This window comes from Drosophila elegans, unplaced genomic scaffold (genome assembly GCF_018152505.1).
Source record: "Drosophila elegans isolate 14027-0461.03 unplaced genomic scaffold, ASM1815250v1 contig_814, whole genome shotgun sequence".
Classification (NCBI taxonomy): Eukaryota; Metazoa; Arthropoda; class Insecta; order Diptera; family Drosophilidae; genus Drosophila; species Drosophila elegans.
This window is the reverse complement of record NW_024546167.1, coordinates 8,802,721-8,826,908: the sequence shown is the minus strand read 5'-3', so window position 1 is coordinate 8,826,908 and position 24,188 is coordinate 8,802,721. Positions and strand designations below refer to the sequence as shown.

General features: G+C 36.7%; 4 protein-coding genes across 4 annotated transcripts; 1 reads left to right on the top strand and 3 right to left on the bottom strand.

Moving 5' to 3' along the window:
• Nucleotides 1-6,578: 6,578 nt before the first annotated feature.
• Nucleotides 6,579-7,687, bottom strand: LOC108150422 (juvenile hormone acid O-methyltransferase). The gene is made up of 2 exons (XM_017278579.1): nucleotides 7,036-7,687; nucleotides 6,579-6,973 (listed from the first exon to the last, which is right to left on the bottom strand). Exons 1-2 carry the CDS (start codon nucleotides 7,685-7,687, stop codon nucleotides 6,732-6,734), a joined length of 894 nt encoding a protein of 297 aa, XP_017134068.1. The 3' UTR covers nucleotides 6,579-6,731.
• Nucleotides 7,688-10,730: 3,043 nt separating this feature from the next.
• LOC108150412 (phenoloxidase-activating factor 2-like) lies at nucleotides 10,731-12,067 on the bottom strand. The gene is made up of 2 exons (XM_017278570.2): nucleotides 11,887-12,067; nucleotides 10,731-11,823 (listed from the first exon to the last, which is right to left on the bottom strand). The coding sequence occupies exons 1-2, from the start codon at nucleotides 12,058-12,060 to the stop codon at nucleotides 10,792-10,794; spliced, it is 1,206 nt and encodes a 401-aa protein (XP_017134059.2). The 5' UTR covers nucleotides 12,061-12,067; the 3' UTR covers nucleotides 10,731-10,791.
• A 7,352-nt stretch (nucleotides 12,068-19,419) lies between these two features.
• Nucleotides 19,420-21,183, top strand: LOC108150532 (protein disulfide-isomerase A6 homolog). Its single transcript, XM_017278762.2, has 2 exons — nucleotides 19,420-19,589; nucleotides 19,655-21,183. Exons 1-2 carry the CDS (start codon nucleotides 19,577-19,579, stop codon nucleotides 20,935-20,937), a joined length of 1,296 nt encoding a protein of 431 aa, XP_017134251.1. The 5' UTR covers nucleotides 19,420-19,576; the 3' UTR covers nucleotides 20,938-21,183.
• Nucleotides 21,184-21,511: 328 nt separating this feature from the next.
• Nucleotides 21,512-23,319, bottom strand: LOC108150503. The gene is made up of 2 exons (XM_017278716.2): nucleotides 23,109-23,319; nucleotides 21,512-23,033 (listed from the first exon to the last, which is right to left on the bottom strand). Exons 1-2 carry the CDS (start codon nucleotides 23,146-23,148, stop codon nucleotides 22,693-22,695), a joined length of 381 nt encoding a protein of 126 aa, XP_017134205.1. The 5' UTR covers nucleotides 23,149-23,319; the 3' UTR covers nucleotides 21,512-22,692.
• Between the last annotated feature and the right edge of the window lie 869 nt (nucleotides 23,320-24,188).

The window sequence follows — 24,188 nt, the reverse complement described above, 5'->3', positions numbered from 1 at the left end:
ACTCAAATCGCTGAATTTATGATCTGTTGCAATGTCATAAATGTATCGAATTTTTGTCTGTTACTTCTCGGGGGCGCTCGTTGCCTTTCCTCGAACTTCCACCCTCGCGATTCCTGCAGCCCATAATTAAAATAATAATTTTCACGAAAAACTTAAGACCCTGTAATTATAATTGTCAGTTGTGCCAACCCCATAAGATGCTGGGTCCGCCAAGTTCGGGGTTGCTGCTCATTAAACATAATTTTTGTGTAAACAAAGGCGAGTGTAACTTGAGAACAAAATCGATGTCGGGTTTCATTTGCTGCCCCACTGCTGAGTGAAGTGGGTGGTGCGAGTGGTTTTCCAAAAAGTCTTACACTGTATATTACTCTTTTATATTGCCCCAAGAACTTGTAAGATATTTTTAATTACACATCATAGGATATTACTGTTGAACTTAAAGTTTATATGTGTGAGCTATGAGAGTTCGCACTCAAAAGCAGTTGGTATTAACCAAGCTTTTATTAAAAATGTTTTCGATAAAAGGGCTAGTAGTATTAAATAATCAGAAACATGAGCTAAAATAGTTTTTATAAACAGAGAAGAAAATCTAAATCTTACATCATTAGATGACTAGTTATCCAGCTAACCGTAAATATAGAAGCCACAAATTATGACAACGCGACATAAGTTTTAAACCCACAATTATATATATACTCATCAGAGGCCTTGTTCTTCTGTGACATCTATGCCAACTTAATTGAAAAGTGGAGGTCAACAACTCAATGCCTCAGAACAAGCAGCTCATTTGCATGTCAACTAAAGACAGAAGACCGTCAATAAGTGGATAATGGCAGAAAAGAGCAGGGTTCTGAAATATAAAAAACAATTGGCAAATGAAAGTGCTGGCAGGGATGTGAGCTAAACTGGATAATTATAGTTAACCCCAGGGCTGAATGATGCGGCAAAATAAGTTAACCGCGCCAGAACTTATGTCGTCATCATGTCAACGGCTGTTTTACCGGGGGTTGGGGTCACCAGATATAAGGGCTTTTGAGTTCCGGTCCTCTTTACTTGACCGCAAGAGTTGGAATATGTCATTTCTAAATGGAAAAACCAATTTTATTGACCCCCGGGCATCGAAACTGACCAGCGAGGAGTTTCGAAAATGATTGAAATGAAATTGAAATTTGATTGGAAGGAATTGAAAAGGGACACAGACCTAAATTAAATAAACTTTACTTGGGGGTTGCGCAATAACAAGAATTGGAATATCTCAAATACAATAAATAGGTTTAATATTTGATCATAATTTAATTTCTGCAAAACCCTTAGTTCAAGAAAATCGTCTCGTAACTAGTAAATGTCAAAATTATAAGAAAATATTTTTGGCACTTAAAATTTAAATTATATTATAGTACATTATATATTATTTGTAGTCTTAGCTATTCGAAGTCTTATTTATTATTTATTACTATTTAAAATAAAATAAAGCAATCTTTAATGGTTAAAAATAATTTAGAAACGTTCTTAAATTATACTTAGACAAATTTTTCGTTTTAGTGATGGTCCTAATAATAAAATACATTGTTTACGAAATTGCGAAGACTTTGGCCCGCAATTAAATAAACATAAAATGTCAGCGACTTGGCCAAATAATTTCAATAACGAAAATTGGCTGCAAAAACGTCTGTGGGTAGTACCTTATAAGGGAAGTGATGCTTGCGGTCGTTTTAAACAAACCGCAGGTGTTGCATACATTTGCCAGCTTTGCATTAATTATGATGTGTGTCTCGGGAAAATGGTAGTGGAAGGGGAAAGCGAAAAGGGGGCGGCTTAGAACCAGGGGGCGTGGCGGCAAAACTATTTGCCGCACTTGCGACCAAAAGCTGGTAGCTCGTACGTAAAATTGTACCATACTTATGGGCTAAAGTAATTTTATTGCTATGCACAGGAAGCTGCACAGACGCCGTCGTCCTGCAAGAGGTCCTGTGGAGAAGAAGAGAAAACACGGATCCCCATAGAGCTCCTGGCACATCGTGTGACCCGTAAACTTTGCAGTTTCTTTGTTTGGACTTGGCCCAACGTGCCGGGCCCAAGTTTGTTGCCGCTCATATTATTTTAGTTGGGTAGTTTCCGCTAGTTTCTGCCGTTTGCTGCTGCACAAGCAAAAAATATGTCCTTTTAGACTTTTTTTTACAAGATCAAAATTCCAAGTTAAAATTTAGTGGATTTAGGGTGGATGATTACAAAAGCAGTCTTGCTTTTAATTATAAAAATGATCAGTTGAATGTGCTTCAAAATGTTTGAAATATGTAGGACATATATGAAACTTTTAAATCTTATATAATATTTGAACATCAATAAATAAATCCATTATTTTTAATTCTATTTTTTAAAAAAAGTATAGTTAAAGAAAATGTTTTCTCTGTATAATGTTATTTCTTACAACCGTGGAGAGTGGATGACGTTGAGATCCTGCGTCCTGGGTATGCGTCCGCACATAAAATGTTATTGCGAAAAACTATTAAATTTCTCTAGAGATGAAAATATGATCAGAAATTTAAATCGATTTATTAAAAGCCGTCGCAGTTGTTCGTTCAAGTGATTGGAGTTGGTTCGTTACTTGGCCAAAAAGGAAAGAGGAGTTTTAACTACGCAAAAGGAACATGTGTTGCCGTACAAAAGTTTTGTGGCCGAACACCGAAAAGGTTTCCAATGTGAGACGATTCCTGATTGACGGCAGTAAAGTTATTACAGTGGGATATGTTGGGGAGTTGTTTATTAATAACATATAATAAGAAAATGGATACTTAACAGGTGATTGAGTTGTGTATAATGAATGTCTGGTGGCTTTCACAAAAAAAAATTGTCAAAAATCAAAACATTTATAAACCGATCTCAAAAATGGGATAGCTATGAGTATAGTTTATATTAAGACCATTTGACAAGATTTAGAGCCCACTGTGCCAAGTGCCTTGCCTTAACCCAAAGACATCCGCAATGGCAGTCATATTTCGGTCAAAACTGGGGAAAACAAAATTTACTATGTACACTTAATGTCTAGACAAAGCTTCCCAATTACCTTATCCGATTACACGAAGATTTGCCTCACGAAGTGTTGGACGTTGACTACAAGCCCCCCAAACCGAGAATGTAAACCCGATCCCAAAACCCTAGCCCAAAAGCATTGCTTTTCGAAAACCCTTGACCCGGCATGCCAGGAACTCTTCGAGGGAAATCTTCATATTACTGTTGTCCCTTTTTTTTAGGAATCCCACACCATGGCAGAAAATGTTAAAATAATTTGGGCAAAAGAAACGTTCTCACACCTTTCGCTGGGGAACGGAGTAAAAAGCACTTAAGTGCCTTGGCCAGGACTCGGGTTTTTAATTGAAGTGCAGTCCAGAGTCCTTGTGTGTGGGTGTGTCGTTTTTCAAGCAGGTGTAAAGTTAAATCATAAAATGAAATTAAAATAAACCAAAGCCAAACGTAATGAAGTACGGAAACACTCCACAAAAAAGGAAAGAAAAGGATTAAGCGTGGGCTAACTCAACATCCCAAAGGGTTTCCGGTTGCTTCCCCTGGTGCCCATAATTAGCTGCAAGTTGGCTAACAAATTTTTCGAGAAATTTTTCTACAATTTTTTTGACAACATTTTTATACGAAAGCAACATTTTGTTATTGAAAAATTAATGAACCCTTGCCTTGTACATTGACACAAGGACTCAAAGGGGCAGCTCAGGGGCGTGGCTTATGATTATTGCCAGAAAAGGTTCGAAAATTATAGTTTTGGTGTTTATAAAAATAGACCAATATTTCATTAATCAATTTTATCAAAAGTCTTATCTAAGTTCAACTTTCCTGAATCAAAACTTAACCCCTTTTCAACGCAAACCCCATTACAAAGTATACGCCACTGTTGGCAAGCCTGCGCCAACGTTTTTGTCATATTACTATATAATTTATTAAAATTCTTATTTGCAACGCAAAGGACAGCAGGAGAGGGATAGCAAGAGTCGGCTAGAAAGAGATAGCTGAAGAGGACTCGGCCATAAAAACAAAAGCGCCTCGTTAGTGTTGAATTTTTAATAAAAAGCCGCACATGATACCGAGTCAAAAAGTAAATTACAATATTCCTTCTATAATTTAATATAATGAGGCACATTTCTCGCCATCTCATCCTTATATTCATTTTGTTATTTAATGTGTGCGTGTATGATTGCCTTTTGGTGGCCATTAAATAGATAAAACCCGACAAGCCCCGGTTTTCGGAGCTGTCCTTTTCACATTTGCATATGGAAAACGCAATCAAAACGCCAGAGAGTCAACAAAACCGCTAAGTAAACTTAAACAGAATGGTCAGTGGGAGAGTTTGGAGGGAAACCCACCTGACAATCCGAACATTTCATTTCGATGGCGACGCGTTTGTTTGAACTCCAGCCAAATGCACACGCCCCCTCAGAGAAACATATATACACATATATGCACCCGTATGTATATTTACGACATCCGCCGCTGTTCAGTTCCGGTATTCGGTGTTTGTTTTTGAGGTTACGCCTCCGGAATCGACTGGCAGAATCGGGTGGGTCGGAGACTATAAATGCAGGGTCAGCAGATTGCGCATACAACTGCTGGACAGTTGTGAACATGCGTGGTTAATTTATTTAAATAATTTGAAAACTCTTTGTACGCAGAATTGGATTTTTTATACGCTGATAAGCAATATATTAATACTTCTTTTGTTTAAATAAATATTTTTATTTAGACAGAGAAACTTTTGTTCTGAAATCTTATAAACTTGTTATGCTCAGACATGTATAAATGTTAATAAATTAATAAACAGTTTATAATAAGAAATATACAAACTATGGACTGAAATGTAAAAACATAAAATTTGATCAAATTAAAAAATTATATATGCATGTCTTGACTGCTCACAACAATTTGATTACTGTTTAATAATAATGTTTTTATAAAAATACTAATGTCCCCTTTAAAACTAAATCGAGGCTAGGAATTTTTCCAATTGTTCTTTCCAAGCCAAAGCACAACAATTTCCCCCCCAAAATCTTTCAAGTTCGAAGAAAATTAGCCCAACAAATGATGCAGAGAAGAAAAACCGAAATGCCAGGAACAGGCAATTAAAGAGCAACCAATACACACCCCACCCAAATAAAGAAAATTCCCCAACCTTCGGGGCAGGCAGCCAAGCAAACGGAAAATTCATTACAAACAAATTAACAAATAAATCAAATTTCAATACGAAAATTTGTTTGCGAAAACAATTTTGAGACGGGTTGGTAAGTTCATGGGATAAGACTGGGGGATATATACAAATCGCATGCCACGCCCCAACGCGGAAGCCCAGAAAAGTGGGCGGGAATGGGGGAAAATGTAGAATCCGTTTGACTGACAGGCGGCAAATCGTCTGAAGCCCAGCCAGCGCACTTGAGAAATCATTTATCTAAATTAATTCCTGTCGTTTACATTTGCCAGAAACAAAGAGGGGACTGTTTTCAGTATGGGCGAGAGATTTTCTGAGGGGTAAGTTGGTTTTAAATGCGAGCGAAAACAAAAATCAAAGATTAAGACAAACATTTACTTCATTTGGGGATTGGGGGATTCTGCGGATGGACTGCCAATTGCCTGGAAGCTAGACAAGCTCACGCCTCAAAAATGCTAACCCACTGATAAATGACATGAATGCGCATTTCAGTCGACATCGCGTTAATAACTCATTTTAAAATTCCACAACAAACTCTAACATACGTAACCGACAGCCGAAAAGAGGAAAACCGGAAAAACAATTAAAATTGTTCTTAGACTGAAATGGCAACAGTTTCAACCCTTTCAACGGATACGCAACTCGCAACGGGCGGTTTTTCGTCTGAGCAAAAGTTTTGATACATCAAAATCGCGAGGGAAACGCGCGGTTTTTGACGTTAAGCTTTCGGAAAGATGAAAAGTTCTACGGAGAGTGAGAGTTAAACCCCTTACAACTATATTTAGTACTGAAATGAGAGGGAGAGTGAGAGAGAGTTATATTTACTGTTGGAATAATTGGATCTGTCAAAAGCAGCAATTATAATACCTAAAGCCTCTCTATAAATGATAAATCAAATAGAATATTTGATTGCATATTCCATTTTAAAGCCAGTCCAAGTGTAATTATTAAAATGATTAACAATATTGGTGTAACGCAATGTTAGGTAAAATAAATTGAATAACATGGAACTACTGTAGCTATGTTTATCTCGTTTTATAATTTATAAATGCAAGTTATAAACTACAATGTTAAACAAATAATTCACAAAGCATTTATACACTGATAAAAATATAAAAATAAAATATAAACGCATATTGAATTGCATGATTTAATATTCAAATATTTTAATTTATGTGAAAAATATTAGATTTAAAAAAGTTCCTATTTGAATTAAATGCATTTTAAAATTTTGAAACATTTTTTTATTTATGATAACTAAAAACTCCAATGATTGAAAATCAATTTGGGTTTAATACGTTTCTAACCAGTGTATACGAAATAGAATAGAATAAATAAATATGTTGTGGAATTTAAAAACTACTAAATTTAATTAAATTTTAATGTATGCTATTTATTAATAAGTATATGTGTGACCAATTCTAGGAACTTTGATTTCTTCTAAATTTAGGTTAAGTACATTATTTGGCATTAATAGACTCTGAAAAAGTAATTATCTTCGATTCCTTACAAGCTAACTAGAAGACTAGTTAATTCCCTTAAACAAGTTGTGATGTGGCGGATCTAGGAAAACCTTGTTTACAAATTCGGGGGTCTTGCGAGCATAGGCAACCACCAGTTTATAAGGAGATAAAAACTTTTGGTCCTCATTCTTTTCGCCTTGCTGCAAATTCATGGATATTACAATGTCTACGAAATCGTCAAGGAATTCTTCATGCAATGTGGAAGGCATGCGCTCCAAAAAAGGACAAATGGCTTTCACGTTATCTAAAAATTAAAATATAACAATAAGCTTGGCGGCTAAAAATTGTGAATATTTTTTTTCTCACCCTTTAGAGTCCTGACACCTTCGTAAACGAATACTTCATTCCGTATTTCCACATTGTGTTGTTCGAAACCCACTTCGTTGAGCAACTGACTGAATTCCTCGCCTGGGTTTACACTGTAGTGAAGTGGTGATATAAATTGCTCCACATCCTGCATAAAAGTCGACCATTTATCGTTTCCTTTGAGAATTTTGTAGACTTCGTAAACTGGATTTGAGGCCAGGAAGGCCAGAAGACAGTCACCGCCCTCAGGTTTTAGAAGATTGTAAATATTGCCGAGGGCTCCTTTCAGGTTTTGCACCCAGTGCAGGCAGTAGAACGAGGTGACATGGTCGAATCTGGCTTTCAGCTCCTCCGGTAGCCTCTCGCATCCTATGTCTAGAACTTGGAATCTGGTGCGTTCCTCACCCTGGTAATATTTACTGGCATAGCCCACCATCTGACTGGAGATGTCGGTGCCCACCAGTTGCCCTCGCTTCGGAAGTAGGGGCCTTACGAAATCCATGAGCACATTTCCGGATCCTGAACCCACATCCAAGAGGGCATCCTCTCCATCGGACCGCCACTGCAAAGTCGAGGCAAACTCGTCCAGAATCAGTTTGGCATCGTGCCGTTGCACCTGGTTGGCGTGCTGATATAGAGAGGCCTGATTCATTTCGACAACTGATCGACGATTGGCGCCGATTCCAGCTTTATATAGGGCTCGGTTGTGATGTCATCAGTCACAGATTCTAATTTTTTCTCTCTCCTAAAATCCCACTCGCCAGCTTATGACGTCGAGCTAATTACGTACCGAGTATTATTTATTTTTAAAGCTTCGTAACTTTATTGGTTCCGTGAGGGGAAAGGCGACAAAAAAAGAGCGAGCGACTGACAGCTAGGGAATACACTGGTCCACATAATTTTTGACCGAAGCTGACAATGTTTATATGGTTTATTTAAATATGTTTTATATCAAAAAAAAAATTTACTACCGATAAAAATATTTTTCAGCCAAATTCTAACCGAAAGTCAATGAATAATCGGTTAAAATTATTATACGTTCAGTTAGTAAATTAAAAAATTTTATTTAATGTGGTATGCTAAGCAAAATATGCTAACAAAAAGAATTAATACAAAAATGGTAGTTGAAACCTATAAATTATATATTTATTTCAAAATAAGAATCTTTACATTTTCCATTTCATAAATACAAGTTTAAGATAATCCACGCAACAATAAAAACGCAAACAAACCTTGTGCTCATTCGTATCTTCCGAAATCGGGCATGGAAAGCTCAAGTTCTAGGTCAATAGAGCTTAGCTAATGCTTCCTTCATAGAATAATTATGACTTGAAGTACGTAACCAGGCATAGACATGCAAATCACAAGTGAACTTGAGCACACCCCTGGAAGTAAATTCCACACGAAATTAGCATAATTTTCATGACCAGTGTACCAGCCTCCAATTGAACAATGAAGATAAGGCACAACAATTGAATGAGAATGCCCAAAAAACGATCTTAAATTTCGGTAAGCCCGAAAGTGCATATATATAATATTTTGGGGGTACATTCAACTCAAAAAAACATTAAGAAAACTAAAGTTAGTTCAATGACCTACCCTAAGGAAGATTTTAAAATAGTGCAATAGAAATTTCTCTATTTTAAGATAACCATACCAATAATGATTTTTCGAACTGTAAATAGAAATAGAAATTTATTTGGTTTTGCGTGAGGAAAGATTTTACCCTTATTCATCATATGGCGGGGAATATAAATTTATTAAAAACATTCCATTTAGCTGCAAATTACATTTGTGTAATTGCTGCCAGGCCCAGAAAGCGTAGCTCATGATATTTCAAATATTTCACATACGAGCAGAACGGTCGTTTGATGTCCCTGGGATATGAATACTTATATTTGACTCCACCTCACGTTCACATTCTGCATTCTCCAACACTCGGCACATCACATCCATATAAATTCATTTGCCAGAAGTGACATCAAAAGCCCTCGCCCGGTTTCTGTTTCTGGCTTAATGTGTGTGGGCGTTACGGCTGGTTAATTGCATTTGTCGCAGACTCTTTTTGGCAATATAGCAAACGGCAAAAAGGGGTTATTCGGCTTGCAATTACCGAGAGCTGTCGATTGGCTCGAGCCGTCACAGAGCCACGGAAATCAATTAAATCGGACGAACCAAACCGAAACGAAACAAAACGAGCAGAGCAGAGGATTTGGAATCATAAGCAAAGACTATTTTAATGCATTTATAGGACATAAATCAATTATTTTTGGAGTTAAGAGAGCAAGAAGGATTGATTTTCATGGATACATTTCTTTGGAATAATAGATTAACATAAAGCTGGCAAAACATAAAAAAAAGGTCAATAGATTAGGTTTTACCTTTTGATATCTGCTAGTCACTAAGTCCTTAATGCTGGAAATAAGTTTAATAGATTTGATTTATAATTTAAATTAATTTACATATACTTATATTAATAATCCATTGATTTATAGACTTTTAAATATAATGATGTGAAAGAAGCATAAAATCAACAGTACCAACTTTATTTTTACTTTAAAAGTTTGGCTTATCTTTTGATTTAACCACAGAATCATTCATAGCAATTAAGTTTTAAGCAGATTGTTAAATATTTAACATGTCAAGTTGTTATCAATCCCCACATATTAAAATGTGTTTTCTGTGGAACAATATAGAATTCGGTTTTCTTGCCTTATCAATTTAAGAACATTAATGAAATGTATGTTTGGAATCAAGTTCGGTCGCAATGTTGGGTTTTTCCAGAAATTAATAAATAAATTAGGTACTCGTTTTTTTATTGTTTTTTATTCCCCGAAAAAATAATGCCTAGCTCAGCAATAAATTAAATATATTAATATTTCGCGTTAAAGACACAGAAAGAAAAAACACATATTTTTTAGGGCAATAATATATTAAGCAAATCCAAATATGTGTTAAATGTCATAAAGAAAAAAAAACAGAAAAATTAATATTTCTTTATAAAACAAAGACGTTCATCTAACATTTTTATGTTTTACTGACCTTGTTCCTTAGTAGTCCTAAGCCAATTAAGTCAGCTCATGCGAACTTTCAAAAACCTCAACCACCCCTTTGAGAATAAACAATAGAAGGAATGAAAAACCAAAAAGGTAAAGTAAACAGAATCTTATAGATTTTTATGTGATTTCTAATGGATTCACGAACACTTATAAGCCCACCCATCACTCGCTGAACATCCCTTAGCCCCCGACTCCATCCCGGAAAATCATTCGCACACACTTGAAAACTATTTAAAGTTTATCTAACTGAACAGAAGACCGTAGAAGTCGGTTCTGGTTATTTTCAGATGTAGTATGGGGGTTGGCAGTAGAACAACAAAAACTTTTGCATATGTTGAAATATCGAAATAACAAACAAAGCAAGAAAATCTCTTAGAGAGGAATGGGTTATGAGTGGGATTCGATTCTTCGCGGGTGGGGAAATGAGTTTTTAATGTCCCAAAGGGGAATACTTGGAGAGCTCTAGATAACCACACATGCACAGAGAAAAAAAAGTATATTAGAATATATATATTTTTTTTTACTGTATTACAAAATTATATTTTTATTTTTTAAAACAAATGAACATATTATACTTTTTTTTTTGACTTGGAGTGACTTACAATGCAATAATACAAAAAAAAACGGGAAAAAATATGCTTCAGTGAATTAATCTTTTATTGTTGAATTTTCCCAATTTTCCGAGTCCATTGCCAGACTATCTATAGTTAAATTCTAGCAGTTTCTCTTCAATCCAGTCTAAGAACAATGCCACATTAGTGTACGTTGCTGGGACGTTTTCCAGGCCGCATCCCATGCCCCAGGCCACGATGCCAGCCTGCACGTATTTGTTCGAATTTTGGCCTTCTACGGGGCAAAACATGGCAGATCCGCCATCACCGATGCAGGCGTCCTGGTTAAGCTCACCTCCAGCACAAATCAGACTCTGGGGAAGCTGAAATCCATAGCCTAGTTTGGTCGGCTTCAACTGTTGCTCACATTTGCTACCGTCCACAATAGGTAACTCAACTTTTTTCAGAACGGCGGACAGATTTGGATCCGAGATGTTCGTCTTGCCCCAGCCGGCAACAATGCAACGTTGGTTTACAAACGAGCTTTGGTATCTAGGCAAGCATATGGTTCGGATTTGGTTGTTTAACTGGAAGCTTGATCTCAGAAAGAGAAGAGCCACGTTGTTGGCACCGTTTTGATAATTGAATCTTTCATGATACACAAACTTCTCCACTGCGCGCTCTTCAAGGGGGAACTCTTCTCTGTTGGAGTTCATGTCCCATTCCGCAGCCCTGACCACAATTTCTGGATTGACCAGATACTTTATGCGGTGAGCTCCAGTAAGCACAACTCTTGGGCTAATCAGAGAGCCGCCCGACAAATATTTTCCATGGTCGAACACAGCCACGACCCAGGGAAACTCACCAGGCGATGCTTGGTTCGTAGAGACCCTCCGTCGATTTCCATTTCCCATTCCGCACTGTTCATTATCGGGTAAGTCTTGATGGGGTAAGTCTTGATGGGGAAGGTCTTGATGGGGTAAGTCTTGAACACCATCTCTAGCAGGATTTTGGGGTCGGTTATTATCAATATCGAATCTGGTAATCGGTGCGATCCACTTTGTATTAGTAGGATCTTCTTCTTGATTGGAAAAGACAGCTAAGGTTTTTGTGTGAGTCTGCTGGCTTCCATAAAACCCGAGCAAACTTACTGATTTCGGTGATGTCGCATAAACATTCTGTAAATAATAATAAAATAATTAACTTTAAATATTTTGCACAAACGGCATTTTTTGACTTACCTCACGGAGCACTCCGCAACAAACTTTACCGAAAGGGCAATTATTTGCGCGGTATTTAAAATTACCTGGTGCAAGTTGTGAGCACTCTAGAAAAGAAACACAATTAAAATTGCAGGTTTCGCCCAATAGAACGCAGCCCAGAAGATAAGCTCCGAATGCCCAGAATCGTCCCATGACTTTTTGAGCAGATTGACCAGCGAATAATCGAGCTGCCTTCTTTTATACTTTTAAATCTCCCAAGCACCAAGACTATCAGTGTTTCAATACGTTGGTTTCATTGGAACACGTTATCAAATTTCGTTGTCCCAAAAAAAGCTTTTTGATCTTTCTTAAAGTGTCTTAAATCTTAGTCGTGAATATAAAATTTGAACTCGTGATGGGTCATTGAGAAACTTAACTGAAATAACAAAAAATTTTGAGTACACGCTTGTTTAATTTCATTTATTTTTCGAAAAAATTATGATAGACTACCTATTTGACATATTTAATTATTATATCATTACCGATTATATTACCGATTTTAAACATTCGAAAAACATTAAAATAGCATATTTTAATTAATCTAGCCAACTATCTATATATGTAACAAAGAAAATATAAAAATAACAATAAGAAACTTTTCTGAGATCCTGGGATGATTATGTATGAAATTAAAACAACTAAATATCTTTAATCTTTATAATAAACTCAGTAATTTTTTATTGTGTATAAACTATGTGAAGAGAACGGGCAATGCGGATTTAAAATACAAAGTAAACGGCGATTTGTTGTTATTGATTAGAGCGGGCAGACCCAGACAAACATATGAGCTCATCCTTGGCTTCATCTTCTCAGTTTCCCCCGAAAATGCAAGGGTCGATTTTCTTGTCTCCCAAGACGACGATGCCCGCAAACTTGATGAGTATTTAAAAGTTTTCCATTGTGTGTTTGATGAATATTTAATTAAGCATAAAAGAAGCGGGGCAGGAATGGGAAAAACTTCGGCAAAGGGTTGCTACTGTTTCACTGTGTTTTTCTTTCGTTTTTCATTTCCTTTCGCCGAAAACATCCTTTCCCATTTTCCCCAGCATCGTGTGGCTAGCTTAGAGAGTGCAAAAGAATAAAACAAAATCAATTAACGCTTCCCTGTTTCGTTTTTTTCTCTTCGCTGTTCGCTATTTTCAAATACCCTTTCTATTAGAAAATAACCATTACTGAAAAGCATGTAAATTATAGATTCCGTTCTTGAAAAAGTTATGAAGTATTGTCTATCTAGATTAATTTAAAGGTAAATTCAAAATCTGTCTTTTATCAAATAAAAAGCACTTAAAGCATTTGTTATAAAATAAAAAAAACGAACATGTTATATAAATTAAGTAGTGAATTTAAACAACTTAAAGATCAGCCAAATAAATTAATATTAAAAACAAATAAATAAACTAAAGTAGTTTAACTGCTTATTATAAGATAACAAATAAAAAATATAAGCTTTTCAACTCTGATACTATAACACGATTTAATATTCACATCTGTGCATGTATTAGAGTAACCAGAATTCATGTATCAGTAATTTCTCGGTTTCCACTGTTTATATAATATTTATTATACAAGTATTTTACAAGTTGTAAGCAAAAGGCCAGGCTCAAAAGAGCAGCGAAAATAATTAAATAGTAAAGAAGGCAGCCTGCGAAAGAAGCCCCTCCCCCACTACCACCCGAAAGTACAACCCACTCATCCCTTTGTGCCATACACATTTCTTTTTTTCGAAACTTGGGTCCCGAAGAAGCCCACAAATAGCCAAAAGCTAGCGAGTGTTGATGGCAGCCCAACGGAATCCTTCCACATTTTATATACATATATATGCATATTCCTTCTTATATTAATTTGTTTTTCTTTTTTTTCGATTTTTTGCGGGCGTTGGGAAAATTAATTAAAAATTAAATGAATGAACGAACGCTGGGATAATGAGCCCCTAAGCTGATTTTGCGCTTAAAAGTATGCAATGGGAAAAAATTGTCGAGTTGCCCGAGCATGGCATTCAATAACAATTTCCACCCCCCTTGCCACGCCCACCTCTGCTACACAGGTATTCCGACCCTACCCCCAGCAACCCACAGCGACAAAGAAAAGAAAAACTTGCAATTTTTTGTCGCATTTTTTTGTTGTTTATATTTTATTTTCGTTTAATATCGACAAAGCGCCAACGGAAAAGAAATCAGAGGGGCGTGGTAGAGCAGTAAAAAGAGCAACAGAGGAAAATGGTAAAATTTTCTTTAACGTAACAAAATATTTTTATAAAATAATCAAGTTTTCCTTTTGCGCTGTTTTGTTTGCAGCAAATTATTTTTAGCTTTGTGGAAAGTGGACGAGGAAGCTGTAGAGCTTTTTTTGTGTTCGGGTGTAAATTAAAATCATCCGCATTGCGCTTTTTTATAATGAGAGAATGGTGGGGCGTTGGAAACTCAATATTGAAAGATAGAAATAAAAATTAATTAATAATGGCAAAATATTTCAATGGTAAGCTCACAAAAGGACAGCAAGAATCAATGATTAAAGAATTTTGGAATAGGGGAAACTTGAAAAGAATTCGTAAAACGATACCGCTTACATTAACAGTTAATATTTAATAATTAAATGTAATTAATGACACATTCCTAAAATATGGACTTCCAAATATGGATTTACTTTCTTGAAATTTGGAAATCCTTTCTTAATGCACATTTCATAACAAAATTAAGTCAAAACTTGAGTCTCTTTAAGGGATTACCTTTAGTTTAAGTTATAAGCATAATACTAATTACTAATATCAATTTTAAAATTAATTTACTTTTAAATGTTATCAAGAGCAAGCGGATCTCAAGATCAATTATTTATTTATGATTCGCTTAAATCTTAAAAAATAGTTTATCAATAAAAAAAATGTCCTTTCCTTGGTATCATTTGTCTTTAGCTCTAGCTTCGGTTTCAATTAAGAATTAGCTTTGTCGAAGGGCATGACCTTACCCCAGAGAGACTGAAAGTCAAATTCATGGAAAAGCAACCCCCTAACCGCAAAACATTTTACCTCCCATTCAACGCCCAGTCCTTAACTATATGAATATCTCCCCTTCTTTGAAGAATAAATGAAGACAAGGACAAGAAGGGGAACACTATCAAAAGTCAATTACAATGCAATTATTGTTTCCCCCTGCCAGTGGAAAAAGAGAAAACATTTTCAAAGCCATTGAAAACTTTAATTGAAAATATCAAATTATTTTCGAGTTAGCGTCAGCATAAAAAAGTCGAAAAACTCGTCTTGAGATCGATGAGGTTTTAAGGAAGACCTGGGATGTATACAGCCAAAAAGATACACTTGTGTGTATACAAACCATTAATTACGTAGCCAGATTGTAGTGTACTGGGGAATGAAAGTTACCGCAGAGTCAAGAGTCAGGCTAAATTGTAATGAGTTGGCATTTTGTGAAACTCCCTGAGACACAGGCGAACCCCACTGAAATATCTCGTTGTAAAGTAGCTGAAATGACATTAAAAAGGCAAAACCAAGCAGAAAGGACATCCACATCCTTATGGACACTAACCAGCCAGAAGGAAGGCGAACACACACACATGGGGTTAGGCCCAAGCTGGGGATAATTCTTCTTCAACCCTCTGCCCATCGTTTCATAGTTTACAATCTTATTATCTTGGCTTGGCATCTCAAGGCCCACACACATTTTCCTAAGGCAATTAAAAATCTTCACACTGTCGTCGATGTCCTTATCCTTTTCCTGCCTTTCCACAGTTTTTGTCTGTTTTGTTATCCCCTTGGCCCAACTTGATATTGTTTATTAAACATATTTTGCATAAAATTCACTTTATTTGCAGTTTATTTCGTAAGAAAATTATAAGGTCTTTCACTCTCCCCTTTTTCGTGTGACACGCTTGATAGTTTTTCCTCTGGGGGGAATTGTGTTTTGGAAGAGGACTAGTGTACCTTATTCTTTGATTATGTTTGATCACGTTCTGTTGGAAAGTTTATTTGCTGGTAAGAGAGGATTGTTTGCCTGGAATTTTAGTAGTTAAAGATGCATTTTTAAGGCTCGATGAAATAAGAAAATATAGTTGGAGGAGTTTGGTAATTAGTGTATTAAGCAAAAAAAGATCTTAAGGTTTATTATTTGAAGAAAACTTTTTTTTAATTTAATATAAATATACATAACAAACCCACAAAGCGATTTCTTGAAGTTTAAGATAAAACAATAACATAATAAGATAATAAGACAAAAGAATACAATTTGTTTTGGTTTAAAAAACGTTTTCAATTTAAAAATATTTTGTAACAATTTCAATATTTTTCCAATTTTATTAAATCACATATAACATTTTTTTCAAGCTTGTCTAAGCAGTAGCAATATTTTTAAGCAAATTAACTCAGAATATGTATTTTCGTAATCCCATCACCACCGTTCATCTCATATTCCCTTTTTGCCACCCCGGCAACAACTTTTCACGCTATTCTTATCTAACACATTCACTTCAACATTTTCCCCCAGCACCCCGAATGCAGTCACACATGAAAATCTCATAAAAATTGACAATAATAAGCCACATATCATCATTTCACTCTCCACACATATGCACAGACGTACGTTCCACTCGATAAGAAGTCAGCAAGGCCTGCAAATCAACCAGAAATCGAAGGCTACTCCGCAGCCAATGCCACCCTTCTTCCGAAACCAAAAGCCGAATGATGAAGAAAATCCCATAAAAAACAGTTCAATGATATAGAAAAATAGATAAAGCTAAATTTGCAAAAATAACAACAAAGGGACTCGAAAAATGATAGGGGAAATGGCAAATGAAAAACGCGTGGCAGCGAATCAACTTTAAACTAAGCCGCACAAGGCACTTGGGAATCTAAAAAAAAAATCGAAGGGCACTTGGATCTTGGTGGTGTTGTCAAGTGAATAATGGGACAAATCCGCAGAGTAAATATGACACGTTGCAAAATGGCATTCGATGATAAAAAAAAATTTCAGGGTTGAGGGCCACACTTGAAAATGTTAACTAAAAATTCGCAAAAAAAAGAAAATTTGCTGGATATGACGCTATGTCAAATTTTGGAGTTGTGAATTGCCAAGTTTAAATAGAGTATATTTTAGTAAACATGATTTTTTCAAAATGAATATATCATAAGTACTGAAAATTCAGGATTTCGATGTAAAAAAATTGAAATAAAAGACCATTATTATAAGAAGCAACAATAAAGCATAGAAAATTATTTAAAATATGTTTTATTTTATATCAAAATTAAAAGCAAAATCACTCCTTTTTGTAAGTGCACGCACTCATAAAAGTCCCACATCTAGAAGATGTTCCTGACAGACGCACATCCTTCGGGAAAGGTGTTTTGACAGGGCGTCAGGGCAAGTCAGAAGTGCAGACACAACAACAGGAATAACAGCAAGCAGGAGCAGTGGCAACAAGGGGTTAATATTTACGCCGCACCCTCACCGTGGCATATCAATAAAAAGATCGCTCCGCTGGGCATACAAAATGTTTGTTTGATAAGCCAGTGTGGAGAAGTCCGTGCACTGAACACATTTATAGGTAAGAAAAAGTGCATTTTTGTTTTAAAACGTTTTATTCAAAAAGTTTTATAATTCCATATTTACCTTAAGTTAACTTTAAAACTTTAATCAAAATGTTGAATTTCATATATTTAAGGTATACAAATTTAAATGTGCTAAGAACATCAAAATTTGTAAGTAAATATATTTATTTCTTCTATTTAAATAATTTTAAAATTTGTAACTTAATAATATAATATTAGATGAAAGATAGTTTCTTTTAGTGTACATTTTACTGGGGGCAGTCTTTTTCCCCACTGAAGTTAATACAAATATTACGCCTTTTTATGCTGAAAGCAAAAAGTGCAAGCCAAATGTGGCATAAACATTACTTTTGGAAAAAGGGTTTAGCCTCACCCACAATTTTCTCACCGCCCCAAGAAGTTATGACTTTGTGTCATTGAATCTTTATGTGTGCATTCGATATGCATTAAAATTCAATAATCATAAAAATAACACACTGAATAAGGGAAAATCCAGCCCCCGACTGTACGACTCCCCCCAATTAACCCTTGAATGGCAGAACGAAAATTGTTTGGCTCTGTCTCTCTGTGGCAATATGAACGTCACATAAATCTTGACAACACTACTACTAAGTCGCTATTAAGTAAAATTGACCACATATTTTATCTCATATGCGCACGCAACGAACGCAGACCAAAAAGGAGGGGTCAGGGTCATTGGGGTGGTGGGCAGTGACTGGCGGTGCTGGACAGCCAGAACAATGTGCGAGTAAATTAAACCAAAGCTAAAAGAAATCACAAATTAAATAAATTTGGGGGAAAAAAACAATTAAAGAGCATACCGGTAATGAAAAAAGTATTAATAATTATATTATTATTTAATTCCCAATTTAAAGCTCAATGCTTTTTAATGCCATACTTCATTGTATTATTATCAAAACTTTAAAATATTCGTAGGTACTAATTGTTTTTCTTTAAAGCTAAAAATTAACAATGTTTTCTGAGTAATGTTCGCTGGGTTGAAACTTTTGAAATGAAATCTCAGAACACAAAATTCCTTGATTTGATTTGAGGCAGGTAAAATAAAATCATTGCATTGTAAGCTATTGTCTTCAACGGTTGTAAAATCTCATTATGTTTTTCTGTACTGTTATTGCTTGGAAATTGGACGGATTTGTAGCAGAGGTTCAAAATGGTGAGCGGATGAGTAAAACTGTTCAGTATACTTGTGTAAAATGCATATTCCTTATTTTAGGTTAAAATTTCTAAACGAATATTAGCAATTTGAAAATTCCCTCCAAACCAGAAAAATGCTGCCCATAAATATTTAAGGTTTTCTTTTCCACAAATCTGGCAGCTCTTTGGAATTTTTAGTATTTTCGTAAAATATATGTAACTTTTAGATCAGGAACACTGCTAATCGATAGTTAGCGGATACATACACCCCAGGTAGCGAAGACATTTTTAGCAGTTCGAGAACATTTAGAGATGGAAAAACATCCATGATGCTCGATGCCTTGCAAATCGATAACAAAGTACCGATGTTTGTTTAGTCGCTAGTTTACCGCACTTTGGTTTCGTTTTTTTCCCGTCAAATCTGGCTTTTTTTAGATATGAATTTCTAGTCAAATTTCAAAGCAGGGGACAGCGGGACTTCTAGTCATTTTTATTTAGTAAGGTCTTTCGTTTTGTTTTGTATATGCATAAAGTATAAGACAACTTGAAATTTCTTTTCTAAAAGCCACCTTTACTTTAAAAACAAAATTTGGTGGAGTTAGTTTTTACAAGAATTATATATTTATTTTCACATTTTTACCTAGGTAAGGTTTAAGGTAACAAAAAATAGATAAGGAAAAAAAGACAAATTTAAAATATCGCTTTTTCTGGCTTGCATTCATCAAACATCTCAGCTTTTTTTTAGTATTCATCCCGTCAAAATGAGTTATTTTTCAATGAAAAGTTGGCAACTCTGACGCCGCACTTCAGTGACGTGTACTCTTCTTTTTAGCAAAATAAAAGCCGCATCGCTCTGTTCTGTACACTTAGTATTGTTAAAGTAGACAAGCCGCGTTGATTAAAAAATTACATCAGATAAACCCAAAGAAATAGACACGTAAGGGGCTCAAAGAAACAACAAAGATGAGGCAACTGGGTAGGTTTGCTAGCAATAAAATAACGAAAATATGTTAATAAAACCTATTTGCAACGCCCCCGCAGCGAGCATATTGTTGCTGGCGTTTGTCGTGGCCAAGACAAATGCTTTCTATTCGCCCACCGATGGCGTGGTGGAGCTGACGCCCTCGAATTTCGACCGGGAGGTACTTAAAGACGACGCCATCTGGATTGTGGAGTTTTATGCACCATGGTGTGGTCACTGCCAAAGCCTTGTACCTGAGTACAAAAAGTTGGCCAAGGCTCTCAAAGGAGTCGTTAAGGTGGGCTCCGTAAATGCCGATGCAGATAGCACGTTGAGTGGCCAGTTTGGTGTACGTGGCTTCCCCACCATCAAGATCTTTGGTGCCAACAAAAAGTCTCCCACGGACTACAGTGGTCAAAGGACCGCGAAGGCCATTGCCGAGGCTGCTTTAGCGGAGGTCAAGAAGAAGGTGCAGAGTGTCCTGGGCGGCGGTGGATCCTCCGGTGGGTCCAGCAGCTCATCCGGCGATGAGGTAATCGAACTCACTGAGGATAACTTTGACAAACTGGTCCTAAACTCTGACGACATCTGGCTGGTGGAGTTCTTTGCCCCCTGGTGTGGTCACTGCAAGAATCTGGCACCCGAATGGGCAAAGGCCGCCAAGGAACTGAAGGGCAAGGTCAAGCTGGGTGCCCTGGATGCTACCGCTCACCAGAGCAAGGCCGCCGAATACAATGTGCGTGGCTATCCCACCATTAAGTTCTTCCCAGCCGGTTCCAAGCGCGCCAGCGATGCCCAGGAGTACGATGGCGGACGCACCGCCTCTGATATTGTGTCGTGGGCCAGCGACAAGCATGTGGCCAATGTACCAGCCCCAGAACTCATTGAGATCACCGACGAGTCCACTTTTGACACTGCCTGCGAGGGCAAGCCTTTGTGCGTGGTCTCCATCCTACCGCACATCCTGGACTGCGATGCTAAGTGCCGCAACAAGTTCTTGGACACACTGCGCACACAGGGCGAGAAGTTCAAGCAGAAACAATGGGGATGGGTCTGGGCAGAAGGTGGCCAGCAGTTGGCCCTGGAGGAGTCCCTCGAAGTGGGAGGTTTCGGCTATCCCGCCATGGCTGTGGTCAACTTCAAGAAGATGAAATTCTCTGTGCTCAAGGGTTCCTTCTCAAAGGACGGCATCAACGAGTTCCTGCGCGACATCTCATACGGACGTGGACACACGGCACCGGTTCGCGGAGCTAAGAAGCCTGCGATTGCGTCCGTTTCGGCATGGGATGGTAAGGATGGACAGCTGCCCACTGAGGAGGACATCGATCTAAGCGACATCGATTTGGATAAGGATGAGCTGTAAGGCTGTGAGGAATGGGAGACCAAGACTGTGTGTGCGGCCCAAGCTCAAAATTCTACTTATTAAACTAACAAACTCTTGCATTCTGAATGATATTCATTAGTCAGCCAACGTATCTAAATATAAATATTTCATAGTTATCTATTAGCTTTTTTTACCATCCTCACATAGATCTTAACAAATTGAAACCAGCGAACATATGAACTATGTACCATAAAATGAATAAACTGTGCAACAAATCATGTAAAATGTGGGCGAGTGTTAATGGGTTTTACGGGTAGTTATTAATTACTTAATTTTCGGGCCATGCAAATAGGCTGGACAATAGGACAATTTTTACTTTTTTAATTTAATTTATTAATATTTATTAGTTTAGTTGTTTTTATTTTTGAATTTAATATTTCATTATACATTTTGTATTTTACCCCCTTTGGGCGATTTTTTAACGATGAATGTTTATGGATTTTTGTTTTTTTATATTCCCCACATCTGGTAAAGTTAATATTCCTGATTAATGTATCGTTAAACAAATCCGCAGGATGACTTACACTTACAATAAACAAATTTCAGTTAAAAATTTATTTTCTTTTCACCATTGCATACGGTGAAATCTTTTATTTTTGTAAAAATTTCTCATATAAAAGTCCAAAACGATTTCATAGTCTTAATATTAGGTAACGTCTAAAAACGTATTTTGACACAATATATAGAAGGATACTTAATTCTGGTCTAAATGCACAAATTGAAAAATGCTTAAACGTATTCGTGGTGGCAGATTGGCGCTTATTCTATGATTGGCATAATATATTTATTAAGTACTTGGTTTCGATTTAAGTACAACCTGTGTGTTTGAAGGGACGGGTCAACCTGAAATGCATGGGAAAATTCGAGGCATTGCAAAGAGTACGTCTGTTAATTCGATTCGATTCTGTATGCAAATTGGGCTCCGAAAAGACGGTATATAAAAAGATTGCCAAATTCCTTGAGATTTCGTAAGAAAGAACAACGCAACGTGACTCAATTGCCACACTTTGGCTTTGTCCAAAAACAGAAAAAAATGGGCGAGGAAGACAAAGCGGTGTGTAAACGGCTAAAACTACCTGTATAAAAAGAAATAAAAAGAGCAAAGATGCAGGAGGGAAAAGGTAAAAAGGGTCGGAGGACAGGCCAAACTTGTTGAGCCTGGGATTAAGAGGAACAACAGATAAAGAAACGGTCGGGGATGCGTAGGAAACCCAATTTACAATTATGAATGATTAATTCCCTTTCCAGGGAACTTCTTAACTGGTTATTGCTATGTAGCCCTTAAGTGCAACTGACAAGTAACATTAAGGTATGAAATGGATTTTAAGGTATTTCTGAAATTCGTAAATATTGTAACCACACCACTTAATGGGCTTGGGCTGGTTGTTTAAGCTACATTTTTTCTGTTCTAATTTGTACCTAATGTCTTGACTCTGTTAAAATTCGACTTTTCTTGAGATTTTATATTTTTCAAATATTATGGGATACGGTAAAAAGAGGACGAAATACGTTTTTGAGTATATACGAAAGATTGTAGCTTATATTAATCAGGTTTCCTATGCAAATTAGTTAATAAAATATCTATTTTGGGGATATTTCTTCTCGGTTTCGTTTTGGACTTAAAATCTGAACCATACTTATGGATTTTCGTTTCTGGCTGGCGTTGAAGTCTTTTTTGAGTTAATATATAGAAGTTAAACTAAACCACGATCCATCGGAAGGTTAGACCTCAAATCAGGCCAACTGATGGTGGTGCTTCTGGTCGGGATAATTCTCTATGGACTGAATGGAGCGCGATGTAGCAGCAGTAATCGTCGAGGACACGTCCATAAACCTATATTTCTTCTCATCGCGGCACAGTAAGGGGTAGCAAATGATGCCGTAATAGAAGATCAGGCAGAGAACGATTACGGTGAAGATAATGGCAATGATGCCAAATGTGGAGATTCCGGGCCGACTGTCCAGATATTCCTTGGGCGTCTGGGGAGGCGTGGGCGTTGTGGGCGGCTCCGTTGTCTTGTAACCCTTTCGATAATTCCGCGCAGCACTCGCACTAAAAACCAAGCAACTGGCGCCTGCAATAACGAGATCGATTTGATTTCTATATCTCTGGTCGCGATTTCCCCATTTTTCTCTCCTCTTTCACTCACCTAAAAACAGCACACACAGCAGGTACGCACTGCGAGACATTTTTTAAGATTTTTTCGAATTTAAGATTGAGCACGAACACGGAGCGAAAACGTTCGCTTGCCTTTCTTTCTTTTTGGCCACGAGAACGGGACGCAGACGCAGAGCAGAGAGTCGAGAATCACACAAAGCAACAAGACAAAAACCAAAACCTTTTACTCTAGCGTAGGTGGTAGAGGTGGTACATTGGTGTATCGATACATTGTAATGGTTGCGATGGCTAGAAGTCGCAACATTTTAAAGAACAGAACAAAAAATGCAATATTAGTTTGGTTAAAATTAAAACAAAAACTTCTAATTATAACCAAATATATTAAATAAACAGTTCCAGCATATAAGATAGGGCTTTCGTTATTTGATTAAAATATAAAAAATACAGATTTTTAAATAATTTTCTGATATTAGGAAATATATTGAATATAAAATCAAATATAAGTTAAAACTTTTTAAACACATTTCAGAAAATGAATTTCATATAACAAGCTTAATTTATTACAAGAGGTGATCAACATAATTTTGGATCCATTTATTTTACAAAGTCGTGACCCTCTTCACACAACCCAACCACCACTCACTCACGCAAGCCGCTAGCCATACAGCCCATCGCTAACCACCATTGCTATCGATAACTCGACGAAAAGTTGATTGACGAGCGTGTGCCCAGTTCGTGTACACTTTATTTTCAATTGGTGAAAATTGTTATAAAACTAGCGAGAAAATATGTGAAAATAAGAAAAAGGCCAATTCGACACTGGAACTGTGCGTGCACAATCGATTTGGTGACGTCCCAATCGCGAAAAGTACCAAAAAATCGTAAAAATAACAAAGGCGTTAGCGAAGGGACGACGGGCCACAGCAATAGACGCTTCTCCGATCATTATAATACAGTTGTGTATATTTAGCCATTGCAACCAATTAATTTGACGCAAGTAAATGCAAGTATAAAATAAAAAAGGCCAACGCAAAGCAAAAGTACAGTGAAAATTGGTCGATTGTCGGCGCACGAAGACGAACACGAATAAGAAGAAGCAACGAAACAAACG

Excerpts from the sequence above, each read along its gene's own strand:
- LOC108150503 (XM_017278716.2), bottom strand. The coding sequence starts at position 23,148 with ATGTCTCGCAGTGCGTACCTGCTGTGTGTGCTGTTTTTAG. Across the intron at positions 23,034-23,108 it reads GCTGTGTGTGCTGTTTTTAG|GCGCCAGTTGCTTGGTTTTT; the intron begins GTGAGTGAAAGA and ends TCGTTATTGCAG.
- LOC108150412 (XM_017278570.2), bottom strand. The coding sequence starts at position 12,060 with ATGGGACGATTCTGGGCATTCGGAGCTTATCTTCTGGGCTGCGTTCTA. Across the intron at positions 11,824-11,886 it reads GTTGCGGAGTGCTCCGTGAG|AATGTTTATGCGACATCACC; the intron begins GTAAGTCAAAAA and ends TATTATTTACAG.
- LOC108150422 (XM_017278579.1), bottom strand. The coding sequence starts at position 7,687 with ATGAATCAGGCCTCTCTATATCAGCACGCCAACCAGGTGCAACGGCAC. Across the intron at positions 6,974-7,035 it reads AGGTGTCAGGACTCTAAAGG|ATAACGTGAAAGCCATTTGT; the intron begins GTGAGAAAAAAA and ends TTTAATTTTTAG.